The sequence below is a fragment of the Tauraco erythrolophus genome, chromosome 27 (genome assembly GCF_009769465.1).
Source record: "Tauraco erythrolophus isolate bTauEry1 chromosome 27, bTauEry1.pri, whole genome shotgun sequence".
NCBI classification, from domain to species: domain Eukaryota; kingdom Metazoa; phylum Chordata; class Aves; order Musophagiformes; family Musophagidae; genus Tauraco; species Tauraco erythrolophus.
The window spans coordinates 482797-495861 of NC_141491.1; the positions used below are offsets into that span (position 1 = coordinate 482797).

The 13065-nt window shown below is 48.1% G+C and overlaps 1 protein-coding gene across 3 annotated transcripts in view; it reads right to left on the minus strand.

Annotated features, from left to right (window-relative positions):
• MAGI3 (membrane associated guanylate kinase, WW and PDZ domain containing 3) overlaps nt 1-13065 on the minus strand; it is a 64744-nt gene that overhangs the window by 10877 nt on the left and 40802 nt on the right. For 2 of the 3 annotated variants that reach the window (XM_086627438.1, XM_086627439.1), the window contains exons 7-15: nt 12813-12870; nt 12020-12114; nt 11204-11392; nt 9118-9726; nt 8067-8098; nt 6636-6789; nt 5950-6041; nt 4269-4461; nt 2871-3056 (exon numbers count right to left, since the gene is read on the minus strand). In XM_086627438.1, the coding sequence (XP_086483564.1) occupies nt 2871-3056; nt 4269-4461; nt 5950-6041; nt 6636-6789; nt 8067-8098; nt 9118-9726; nt 11204-11392; nt 12020-12114; nt 12813-12870 (1608 nt within the window). The remainder of the gene's footprint in view (nt 1-2870; nt 3057-4268; nt 4462-5949; nt 6042-6635; nt 6790-8066; nt 8099-9117; nt 9727-11203; nt 11393-12019; nt 12115-12812; nt 12871-13065) is intronic. The other variant, XM_086627440.1, reaches the window with a different exon arrangement.

The window sequence follows — 13065 nt, forward strand, 5'->3', positions numbered from 1 at the left end:
GCATCACCCAGACCCGGAATTGCCACAGCCACCCCAGACACCGCTCCTGCTGCTGCCCTGAGAAAAACCCAGGAATGGCGAAGAAACCTTCACTCCGTAGAGCGACTGGAAATGCCAACCCCTGACGGCACTGCCTTGTCTCGTACAAGGTGGTGCCAATAAAGGAAAACGCGGGAAGGGAATGGGTCACATCTGCAAAGGGCTGAGTAAGTCCCTGTGCCCCAGGAGCCCTCTGCAGCCCTTTGTTTCACCACTCAGCATGAATTGTTTTCCGTCTCATGCACAGACCCGCAGCGCAGTGTGGGCTCAGAGATGGTTACGGACGACCCGTTTAACGCGGTCGTTAAGACCTGGACACACGGGTTATCTCCTCCTCCCTGCGACCGAAAATTAAGCCTTAAATACACTGCAAAAGGAAATCAGACTTCAAAAGGAAATCGAACTTCTCCTGCCAGAGAGTAACGTGGTGAGCGCCTTCAGCAGCGCCGCTCGGCACATCCAGCAGTGTGGCACGGCGTGCCGGGTCCGCTCCGCACCGACCCGTCCCTATCCCTGCCCTCTGAGATGAGCTCCACCTGTAATAGTTGTCCTGAACTTCAGCTACCTCTGCTGGTTTGGTGTCCTCAGCCTGTCCCTGGTGACACTGCTCCGTGTCCAGACTCCTCTCGAGGCCAAAGCAATGGGGCCAGAAAAGACAGAACAGGGAAAAGAGGGAATTTTACAAGAAGCAGAAAAGACTGCTTTCAGCTGCTGTCCAGAGCAGGGCACAGACGCAGGAAGGAGCAGAACTAAAAAGGCACGAGGAGGGCGGGATGCTCTGCTCCAGCACGGCGCGTCCTCCAGCACCCTGAGGACGGGAGAGGGGAGGAACATCACGCACGTGTCAGGATCATCGCCGGCTTCTCAAAACCACGACAGCAAATCTGAAACACTTTGCAGTGTCATCAGCCACCCAAGATTAAAAAGCCATCAAGGATTGTTTTAATGAGCTAGAACACGCAGAAGTTACTGCGAAGGAACAGACATTGATGCCTTCTAGCATTTACCATGAGTTTAAATTTTAATTACACTTCCCTTAATAGACTGGGGTTTTTAAGCATTATATAAACCCAGAAGCCAACTGTGAAGAGTAAAGCGCTGCAGCGTTGCAGACTCAATTGCTGAGTGCTTGTTTTAAAATACACTGGCTTAGAAGAACCCAGCAGCTTCACATTCACCTGTGGCACAGGAAAGTTGCGCACAGCTCAGCCCGCGGGTGCACCAGCGCCCCTTCTCCTGCGGGTCAGAAAGAGCCCGGACCACAGGGCTCCTGTTTCCAGCACTGGAATTGGTTTCAGTTGTAACAGCAGATAAGCAGGATCCGCAGCAGATCCTCAGGCAAAAACGTTGTCTGTAGCACAGTTATATTACAACAGAATAACAACATATTACAGAATAATTCTGTTTATAATATTTTCCGACTGACCAGACAACACACTGTCACCCCACAGCCACCCTGACGTGGGACACGATCACCCGCGCGGCACCGCGCACGGGAGGGTGACGGCTCGCCCAGCCGCTGCCACGGCAACCCGACGGCGCGTGGACCACCGCCGCTGCGCGTCCCCCCGTGTCAGCGCTGCCAGAGCCGCTGCCTTCGGCGTTCCTGAAAAGGTACCGTCTGCGCCAAGACTGCGCCACACTGAACATACATCATGTGAATCCAGCACAACGTTATTTAGAAATGGTTTTCTTCTGTGCTCCTGCTGGTTTTTATGGAGCAGTAAAACGAAGTGGAAGAACAGAAGAGAGTGTCTGAGGCTCAGTAAAAGGGAGCGACGCTTTCCAGCCCTCACTACGTCTGTCTGGAACCGGCCGAGGAAGTTTCGGACGGGCGATGGACACCGAGGAACCGAAGGAACCGAGTGGGGGTTTCAGGAGTTCTCTCTACCTTCAGGTCAGAGAACGGGGTTTGCGTGCGGGTGAGCGCACTGAGCTGGCGTGTGTTCGAGGGCTGACACGGACAACCCAAACCCCACGGCCAAAGGGAGTGCACCTCAAAGACGATCCTACTGCCCACCTCATGCAGAACACATCCGACAGATCTGCCGGGCACGGGTGGCTCCGGCGCGAGGAACGCACACACCGCAACCACGCTGAGCGGACCCGCTCCTGCGCAGGGCCGCACCGACCCGTCCGGTAACTGAGCTGGAGTCCAGGGCTCCTGCAAGCAGCTTCTCTCCTTCACTTCTGCTCACAACATTTCTTCTTGTTTTTGCTTCTAACCTTGGTTATTTTGCTGTTTATCTTTCCAGCTGTGCCTGAGGCCGTGCCCACGTATCGGAACTGCGATACCGGAGTGTGTTACTTTCTTGCTGTGATGATCTTTCTGGACAAACTCCCTGTCTGACATAATAACCTCAAGGCTTCCCTCCAGTGCCACAGTCTCTACTTTCTCAGATCCCCACAATAAGAAATCCGACCTGCTTAGTTGAAACGATCCTTCCATTCAAACGCCCATGAATTAACGCGGTGTGGGAATCTACGTCCCCACCACAGCCTGACAGCCACCCACGTCCCGAAGCGTGGCAGTGCCCGCGCCTGCGCACGGGCTGCCTGGGTGGGACGCACTGTGCCCCTGCTCCCACTGGTGTCACAGCTGGGTGAGAAAGAGCATAAACACGAAGCCAGGCAGGCCGAGCCTCGGCTGGCTGGGCGGTGAGACATGCGAGTGGAAGACGCCGTGTCTCCCGCAGAGCGCGGTGCAGGCAACCGCAGCGCACCACGGAACAGGAAATGCCCACGGACGCCGCAGCCCGGCGCACGCCTGCGGATGCAGCAGCAGCTCCGGCAGCAGCACCGCGCCAACGCCGCCAGAACACCGCACTTACCACCCGGAGGAGGTTTGTTCTTTGAAGTGAGGATGACGAAGCCAAATCCTTCGTTCTCCTTCCGCTGCAGACGGACGTCATAGACCTCTGGGGGCTGCTGGTTGGCCAACTCTGCCCGGTTCGGCCGGGGAGAGCCGTTCTGCGTCACGACGGGCTGCGACTCCTCCTCCTCCGCTTGCTTCTCCCCTTGCAGGTAACAGGCAAGAAACAAATTAGAAAAAACGATCCTGCTGGTTTACCAAGCAACTACAGCAAAACTGCATCTCGGCACCAGGGCCAGCACGAGGACACACTGCCTGCCCGGGAAAGTACGGGGTGAGCTCGTTAACTCAGTTAATGATTCAGTTTGGATCAAACAGGAATCAGAGGCAGGATACAGCAGCCAAAGGCCCACAGGTGTGCAGGGTTACGGCAGGAACGCCTGCTGCACGGGCTGCACGCAGCCCAACGGACCTGGCAGCAGTACACAGGCTTTGTCAGAGCGATCTGATGCCTTTTCTAGTGAAAAAAACCCAACAGCGTGGCTTTTCTGCATGCCACAAGTGCAAGATCTACGGCAGAGATCCAGCTACAAACCACAACTATTGCTATCTTAAATGAGGAACAACTGTTAACTTGGAACAATGGAAATGTCTTTTTAAAGGCAGTTTGAAGACTGAAGTCAGGTTTTCTTTTAGGAAACCTACAAAACTTTGGTCCCAAAGTAGTCTGTCTATCAGAAGGCATCTTAAAGAAATTGAGAATTGATCTTAAAAATACTTTTTCCTTTTACTTGTATATACTCAGAATTAATGGTTGAATGATGCAACGGAAAAGCGATACTGGCTGCTAATCGGATCGGGGGACCGTTACCAGTCCTCCCGAACCTCATTCAGGCTCTGCCATTCACATGATCAGCATCATCGAGTCAAGGACAATAATCTTCTGTACACTGCTGATCTGGACACGGATCCAAAACTGCCAAATCACAAGATGCTGCCCTGAATCACCTCTGGTTTGAACGCACTTACTCGTGCTACACATGGGTGCCAAAAGACTGGAGAATACAGCATGTCGTACAGAAGAGAGGTTGAGTTACTACTTGATTTGCACAGCATTAGTGGCTGTTCTAATGTCTGCAAAAAGGTTTGAAGAAAACACCACTGCCATCGTCATTCTCAGCGCCTTACCCGTGCGAGCGGTGCCAACTAGGAAGCACCAAAGCATCAGCTTGTTAAATCTGCTTTTCTGCACTTACTCTGATTACAGCTGACCCTCCTGAGCCTCAGGCTGCTCAGCTCTAGTGCAGTAACTGATGAGTTTCAGAGCAGCTTCAGCCGCTCCGGTAACACAAACGTAAGCGTTCCTTTAGCCGGATCGGTGTCCGGCAGCACCCACTCCGGACAGACGGACACGTACCACCAAAGAAGATCTTTCTCCGGACTGTGAGCAGCACCTGACCGTTCCGTGCAGCACTGGTCATTAAGTCCAAAACTTGCTTGTGCGACTTCCCTTTCACAGGGACTCCATCGATGCACATCAGCTCGTCCGCAGCTCGAAGCCGGCCGTCTTTTTCTGCTGCTCCCAGCGGGATTATGGCTCCGATGTAAATCTGTCAGCAGAGCAGAGGCAGGGGTGTGAGCGGCAGAACTTGAACTCATCGGAACACGCAACGGTCGGAATCCAGGTGAATCCAGACGGATGAGGGCTCTTGGGAAGGTATTTTTAAAGATCATCTGACTGTCCAATTCTGGCAGAAACGCAGCCAGCGAGTGTACTTTGCACGAGCCGCGTGGACACAATTTAGGGGCTCAAAGCATTCAGTAAATACACGTCGTGGGGACACGACGTGACTGTTATTTCCATGAATTCTGGAAGCATCACTACCTCTTGAGCATACTTGTCAGTTTGTTCAAAAGCCCAACTTTGGACGTAAGCATACACCGTGTACTTATTACATATATATAATTTCTCAGACATTACTGAAATGAAAGCCTCTGTCATTTATTCCACTCATTTTCTTTTTTTTACCAAGACCAGGCCAGAGTGATTGGAGAAGAAGTAAAAGCTTTTGAAAGAACTCAAATGTACTGCTGAAAAGTAGACAGTTCCATGCTTGAAGTTTTTTCAGTGCACAACTTAGATAATGAATTAATGTGCTTAGATAACGAATTCAAACAGCTGCACTCCCCTTATCAATTTTGTCTGCCCCCACCTCACAAAGCGCTACTGAACATAACACAGATAAGAACATCACCACGCTAAAACCACGTCCAGGTTGAATGAAAGGTTAAGAACAATTACAGCCAGTAGTTGCTGGAGATGAAGCAAAGGGAGGCAGATGGTCTGCACACAGCATTCAGGACACCACCCTGACACTGACCGACAGCCACGGCTGCTATGGCAACAAAACACCACAAATGCCATAAAGTGCAGCACAAGTGAAATTCTTTGGTTTTGCTCTTCCTTTTCTTTAAATGCACGTTGGGGCGGGGGAAAGGCGAGCATCGGATCACAGCTGGGAACGGAAAAATCGTATTGCTTAACTGCAGTCAGAAAGCAATCTCTGAGCATCGGTTCCAAAAGCTTTTCCTCTATCGTGACAGTGGGAGGAACAGCCCCCGACTCACGGTATGGGTCTTAGCACTTCTTCCCAGGGAAAAAACTCTGCCTTTCTGGAAACAGGAGAGAGTCTCCTAAAGCAAGAACAGACGACCCACGGGTTTCACACCGGCATTTGCCCGTCTGCCTCCAGCTCTGCCGTTCCTGGCAGCTCCCTCCCAAGCAGGGTCACCCGAGTGAGGCCAGGCTGAGGCCAGGGCGCACGGCGACACCGACGGCTCAGAACCAAACTGACCTTGGCCACCGACCGGGCTGAAGCCAGCCAGGCTCTAACCAGCATCCTTCTCCCTGCGCAAGCACCAGAGCTACGTTTTGCTGCCAGTTACAGCGCAAATCATTCTGAATGGTACTGAATCGATCAATTTGGCCATCACTGAACTGTTTAGAATGAGAGGGAAAGGAGGATAATGGGGTGGGAGTCATGCTAATGGGAACATTGTAAGATAACACGTGGGCAACCGCAAACTGTTCCACTTACGGGCTGATCCGGTCCGTCCCCTCCGAGCACCCGGAAACCAAAGCCTGACTCTTGTTTTCGCAGGAAAACATCCAAATCTCTCGTGTTCGGAGCTAAGACAAAGCAACATTTCAAAATATGTAATAATCTTTGATTATTGAAAGATGATGTTTATTTTGGTGCATTCTGACTCTCCTTATCGACAGAACACAGTAACCAGAAATACAGTAAATAATTCAAACAGTCAGACCTTCAGTGACGTTCTCTTTCCAAAATGGAAAAATAAATTTTCAAGAAAAGGCCAAAAAAGGAGAGGACAGATCAGCAAATGCCAAAGGAGAAATCAGAGCCGCGTTGTATGGTGGGCCAGGATAAAATCCAGTCTGTAACACAACTCAGAGCCACCTTCTATAAACTCTGAAACGGTCAGGTCTGCTTCAGTTGACTTCAGACCTAGATCATCCTTGAGATAACTTCTGTGATTAACTGTTTTATCATAAATATGGTTGAAGCATATTGTGTCTTTTTTTTAAAAAAAAAACACTCCACGGTTTTCTAATTTCTGTATGAATTATGCATTTCTTGAAATGTTTTATCTACAGGAGATTAACAAACTCGATACGAAAGTCACAGTAGTTTTACCACACACATGACAGCAGAAATTCCTTCACAATTGAATATTTCCAAGTTGAAGTTGATATACTCACGTTTGTCCTCATATATGGTCTTAGATTTCAGGTAGACTTCCGACGGGTCTGGTTTAGGAGAGCCCGGTCGTACGGCGGCGGGCGGAAACGGCATCGGCTGTGGGACGGGATCGCCGACAGCTTCCAAACTCCCGGAGCTGTCCTGCCTGTCCTTCTGAAAGGCACCCCACCCACAAAGCCCCTTGAAATCAAAAGTGTCACTGCACTCGTGCACTTGTGCACACCACGACAACCAACACCGGGCGGAGGTGAGGGGCAGCGCAGAACCAGGGAACAGGAGAATAACGTTACAACTCAACGTGGCGTCCCCAGTGCGTGTGTCTGACCGGGCTACTGAAGTCTTCCTCACAGATGGCTTAGAAAGGGGGTCTGAAGCCACCCACGCTCAGAGAGGAGCAGAGCTGGCCAGAGCCAGCTCCTGGTGGCCACCAGCACCGGGGACGAAGCAGCGTGCACGGCACCGGTCGCGTTCGGAGAACAGACCGATTCCTCGGCAGGCGCCTGCCGGGCTCTGGACCACGGTCCACCACTGCGGGCGTGAGCTGCTCCGCGGGCACCGCCTCCCTCCTGCCAAACGGCATCTGAACGAGCACCCGAGGTGTGCCCAACACGGGCCGTTTGCTGCAGGTATCCCCGTGGCATCACAAATACCCAGCAGGAGGAACACACTCGGGTGGCACGAAGCATCAGACACTCAGTCTTTGCATTTTCCTTTCATGATCCGACAGCTGCAACACCCCTGATAGTATCTGACGAAGAAAGGATGCCAAGCATCCTCCTGGTCTCTCACCCTAATTTTCAATAGATTCTGCACTAAAATAACACCAAATACTTATTCTGGGCTGAAACACAACCTGGAAAACTGGGAATGGCAGTCTGCACATGTCTGTGCACGTTAAACGAATGCACAGCAGAACAGACTTGGCTATGCCCTTTTACAAAGAGGAGAAGAAACCCCCCCCAAGGGGTTCAGCAGTTTGACACTTCTTGTACGCTCAGAAACACAAGAACTTGCCCTTTTTAACTGAATTACTTTGCCACGCTGCTTAATGCCACTGAACATCGAGTGCTCCGTGGGAAGGTGCTGCTGCACGTGTGCTAGAACGCCCGTGCCGAGTGTTTTTAGCGTGCCGGCACGGAGCGCATGGACACGGCAGCCACGTGGACACGGCTGCGTCCTCACACCAGAGATGTGTGTGCCCATGTCTTTAGCGTGGGCAGCTGCACACTGGCAGGGGACGGAACCTGCACACTGTACTGGGCACAGCCCTTCCGAGTACTAAGCAGAGAGAGAGAGATCCATCACCTCCATTAAACAACTCAACAGAATCTTTTGGGGCAAGCAGACCACATCTACGTGTCTGTTTTGCAAAGAAAAACCCCTGAGTATTCTCCATCAGAAACAAATTTAAATATATCTCCAATACTCACCCCTTTGGCAGTTTTAGTAGGTGAGGGTGGACCTGAAGAAAACACAACGCAGAAAGCAATTTCACTGCTGGGTCACCAAAAGTTTCAACAGCATTAAGGCAAAATAATCAGCTCCTCCTGGGCTGACAATAACAACTGCTTATTCACTCTCCTTTCAAACGGCAAAATGCATGTTCAGTCGACCAAAAACATCACTTCAGAGAATTCTCAAGTTAGAATTGCTAGCTGTACAACAACGAAAAACATCTATTTCTCTTCTTGCTAGACACTGGTCAACCAAGTCACACATCAGTTCATGGACAAGGAGACTTTGTGAATTTGTCTAGAGGAATTTCACTCGCTTCCAAGAGATCCCATTATTTCCTGAGCTGATTAAGGAATAGCACCACTTATACAGAAAAAGACCTGAAGATTTTTGCCAATGTCGGTGAGTGTTTGAAGTGACACTCTCAGGGCTACAATAAAAGTTTGAAGGGACACTAAGCAGCCACGTGTTGCTTCATAATTCATGCGGCTCCTTCTGGCAAATGGACACTACCTACTAGTCAGCTTTTGGGGAGAAGACATGTTCTGGTTAGTGAAGTTAGTCAATGAAGAAATATTAATATGTAAATGCAAAAATGAGAATTTTTCTGTTATTTCCAGTGATCAGCTCCACCTCACTGCTGATGCTTCTTCCTGTCTCCTGTAATCACCTGTCGATTACAGCTCCAGTCACTGGAATACATCTGGAGAGCCTCAGAAAACTCTATCCATCACACACTTTGTATCACGCTAGAGACTGCATTTTTGCTTTAACATTCCCCAGACACTTGGAAGAGACAGTGCATAACGTATCATAATAAATTCTTTGGGAAAAAAAACAAATCCTAGCAACATGCTCTCACCCCAAATACTCAAGGGTATAAACGAAATTTAGAACGTAACAGCTCAGAGACATAAGAAGCTGCTACTTAGCTGTCGAGACTGGACATGATTTAGACATCACACTAAAAGGAGACTTTTGAAAAGCATATAACCATACATGACAACTGTAAATTTATGTATGTACCTCCTCGTAAGATAAGCAGTGGCACCTCTGCTCCTACTGGAAACTGCTTCAGTACCTCCACCACCTGCAGATGTGTCAAGCTCTGTACGTTCTGATGGCAGATCTCCTTGATCACGTCCCCTTTCTGAAGGCCTTGGCACCACTGGCTGTCTAAAATCATTTTCACCTTCTGTCCCGTAGGACCATCTGCAATGGCAAACCCAAAGCCTTTAGGACCTTTGACTAGAGGAATGGTGACCAGCTCTGGCTGAGAGCCTCCTGAAGATGCAAGAGAGATCCTCTGCTCAGTTGTATCCATGGAAGGGCCATTCAGACGACCATTGACCAACATAGGGCCCATTTTTCCATTCTGGTCCAACACAACTGCTCCTGCTATTAAATCTTGGCTGGTCACACAAACATCTCCTTTGGTCACAGGCGGTCCGTTGATGATAGGTGTGGCTGTCACGATATCTACCACAGGGTCTTCATTGTCGTCAGGAAGAGGATAACCACGACACAAAGTCATGTTCACATACTGATTGACAGGAACTAGCTGAAACATCTGGACAACATCTGCATGGGTATGGCCAAGGACACAACTTCCATTTATGTCTACAATGACATCACCTGCAACAAAAGAAAGTTCAACAGTGTCAGGAACAGAAACGAAACCACCCACACCTGTCCAGTGTTGTCCTGAGGCTCTGAACAAAAGCCTCACTGGAGGGAATCGCTGTGCAGTCTTCACAACTGATAACGAACGGCGGCTGGGCTATTACCTCTTGGCTATCTGTTGCCAAAAAGCAGAAAGGATTTCCTCTTTGCATCTATTCTATTTCATCTCAGAACACAGCGTGCTAAATATATAAAGTTTAATCTGCAGCAGATTTATAAAATGATACTGTACAGCCACAGGAGATGAAGCAGTGCACGCACACTACTGCAACCAGATGTCTTCTACTTTAATTCATATTGTACAGCACCCTAAACTCAACGCAGAATAAATCGGATTGTTTTGCCAGGGGTCCTATGTTTATTTTAGGAATGGCTGAACTTAAGCCAGGATTGCGCCCACACACGTTCCGCACTCTTACGCTGTTGCCACGCGTGGCCGAGCACGTACTTTCAACACGAAGCAGAAGTGGGCTTCAGATCCTGGAACTGTGCGTCGTAATTTGCATCATTCTGATCATGAAACTTTGCATGTGCAATACAACACTCCCAGCAAGCAAACTGTCTTATCCCTTCAACGCCTGGGCACCACTCAAGCAGCAACTCTTGTTTCATGAACCACAACAGGAACAGATACACGCTCCACGTGCAAACGTGCGTGCGCACCACGGCGCAACGCTGCAGGATCGTCCTCGTTTTGACAGGGGAGGAAACTGAACCGCGTACAAACCAGCTCAAACAACAGGTCAGCCACGAGACAGGAAATTGTTTCATTCCATAAGTAAATGGTATTAAATGATCGAAAGCATAAACTCTTCTTACTCTTCTTCTCTGAAGAGTAAGAGAGTTTATGTGAGAAGTGAAGAAGCATTTTGCCTTTTTTAGAATGTAAACTGTATGTTACAGTAAGCTTATAGGTAACTTAAACATTTAATAACAATGAAAAAGTGTGCAATTCTTCATGGAATGCAGGTGCTCTCACCCCTCTTGTTTCCTCACTTGTCCAGTTCCTACAGCTTTGCTTACTCATTCCTGCTGCAGGTTTTTTGCAATTTTAATATTCGATGTTATGTTTTTTGACAGCAGCAAGGCAAAACACAGACCATGATTCAAATACACTATTTTTACTTTATGTGTAGAGAGGGAACGAAAAACATTCTGTAAACAATCATGAAGCCGAAAGTCTTGGCCAAAGCAGATGTCCTGAAACCCTCAGAAGTGTGCCCAAAGTAGATTTGTATCTAGAGCATTGCTGCTTTTCCTTTTCAGCCACTGCTCTGCACAGATCTTTCACAAATCCAGGAATTGTTTCATTTAGTGAGATGCTCACACTCAGAGTCAGCGGACAGAGTCATCCAACCTCCTGTGCCTCAAAAGCTGCGTTCTCTAAAAACACCACAGGAAAAGGAAGTTTAGAGAAATAACACATTACCTGGTGCAATTCTCCCATCTTGTGCAGCGGGTCCATCTTTCAAGACATTCTTCACCTGGAGAAACTCATCGGGTCTGTCCCCTCCGATGATTGTAAAGCCAAACCCCATGGTACTTTTCTTCAGCGACGTCCGTATAAGTGCCCCGGTGAGCTGGGATGGATCTCTGGTGAAGGCAGACTTCTCTGGTCCTTTCGAATTATGGAATAGACAAGAAGGCAGGAAACCAGGGTTAGTTTTGGTAAGTTGTTTGTTTGTTTTTAAGGTGCCATAAAGGTTAATGGTTGGTTTGGTTCACATTGGTTAACCTCTGCAGCACGGTTACGGAGAAAACAAACAAACAAAATATTCAGCTCATTTCACAGCTGAGTTAAGTGAACGGGAAAGTTAAGAGTGTTTTCAAGAACACAGTACAGACTACGGCAGAGCTGGAACTAAAGCTCCCACCTATAACTCCCAGTTTTACACCCTAACCCTTGAATACCAAGCTTAAAGTAGATCAAAAGCACAAAAATTCAAGGTGTGGTTCTACCTGCACCTTCCGGATGGCTCTTCTAACCTTCCATATATTCAAAAGCTGCTCATGACATCCAGCTTCAGAACAATCAAAATGATTTTAAATCAGTCTTAGGGGTCTCAGTTCAATTTTAACATTAAAAAATCATACAAAAAATCCTAAAGATTTGGGAGACCCCAATGGGCAGCAAAATGACAAGACTTAACGCCTCGATGAATTGCAAAATCAGTTGGTTATGACGCATAATTGCAGATGAAGGTATTAGTGACAAGGAACACAATATTCCAATATTCAGCCATACCTGATTTTGAAGGGCCAACATCAGTCTGTCCTAGCTGTTTTTTCCTTTTGGCTTCCAATACTGGGTTTTCAAACTGAGTTTTCTGGTTAATGTGACTGTAGACATACAAAAGGCAGATCAGGATTTCAGCAGAAAGCATCCTGCCTATTTCACAGAACAGACAACCACAGAAGATACATCTACAAATACTACTTTTTATTATCTCAGATTAATGCTCTGGAGGAATGAACAACAAACTATCATAAACAACACTGAAAGCATTTTTGTTCTCTCAATAACTTGATTTACTTTAAGAGCCAATACAATTTTACTCCCTGTACCTACTGGGTACAGTACACCTTCATTCCACTCTGCAAATTTTCAAAAGGTTGGGATAGATCAGAACTGAGAAAACCTGCTTTTTCTCTTGACACTACGTGTTGCTTCCATCTACCTAAAATGTTTACAAACTCAGGCATCGCCTTTTTACTAGTAAATGCCAGAGCAGTTGTCAGAGTAGTGCAGAGTGGAAAACACCCGTGAGTTTGGGCAGAACTGAAATACCTGTGTTGGCTCTGCAAAGCCAAAAAGCGTTAGCTTGTCCTCTGAAGCCAACGTTTTCAACTCTACTAATTTTCTTTTCCACAGTTAAAGAGAGATTTCATTTACTCTGACCTGAAGGAGATTCACAAGAGCTCTTGCAGCAAGTTAGTAGTTACTTACATTGCATTACAAACTACACACACCTCGTATCGAGCGTTTCATTATTTTCTGCTCTATTTATAACTATGTCATATTAGTAATTAGCACTTACTCAACATAGTATGTTCCGTATTGAGGGTCTTCTATTTTTTCCCACCCGTAAGGAAGTTCTGCAATCAAAAAGAACAAAATTCTCCATTACAGTGGAAAACTATCTGCAAGTTTCAGAGGTCACAACTGTAACAGCCACTCGTGACGAGTTAGAAGAGACCCCCACCATGGCAGGGTATTTCACCCTGATGTTTACAACCAGAGGGACAGCCCAAAACCAGCTGGCAGGTGCCCAGCTCCGGCCACACCAAACG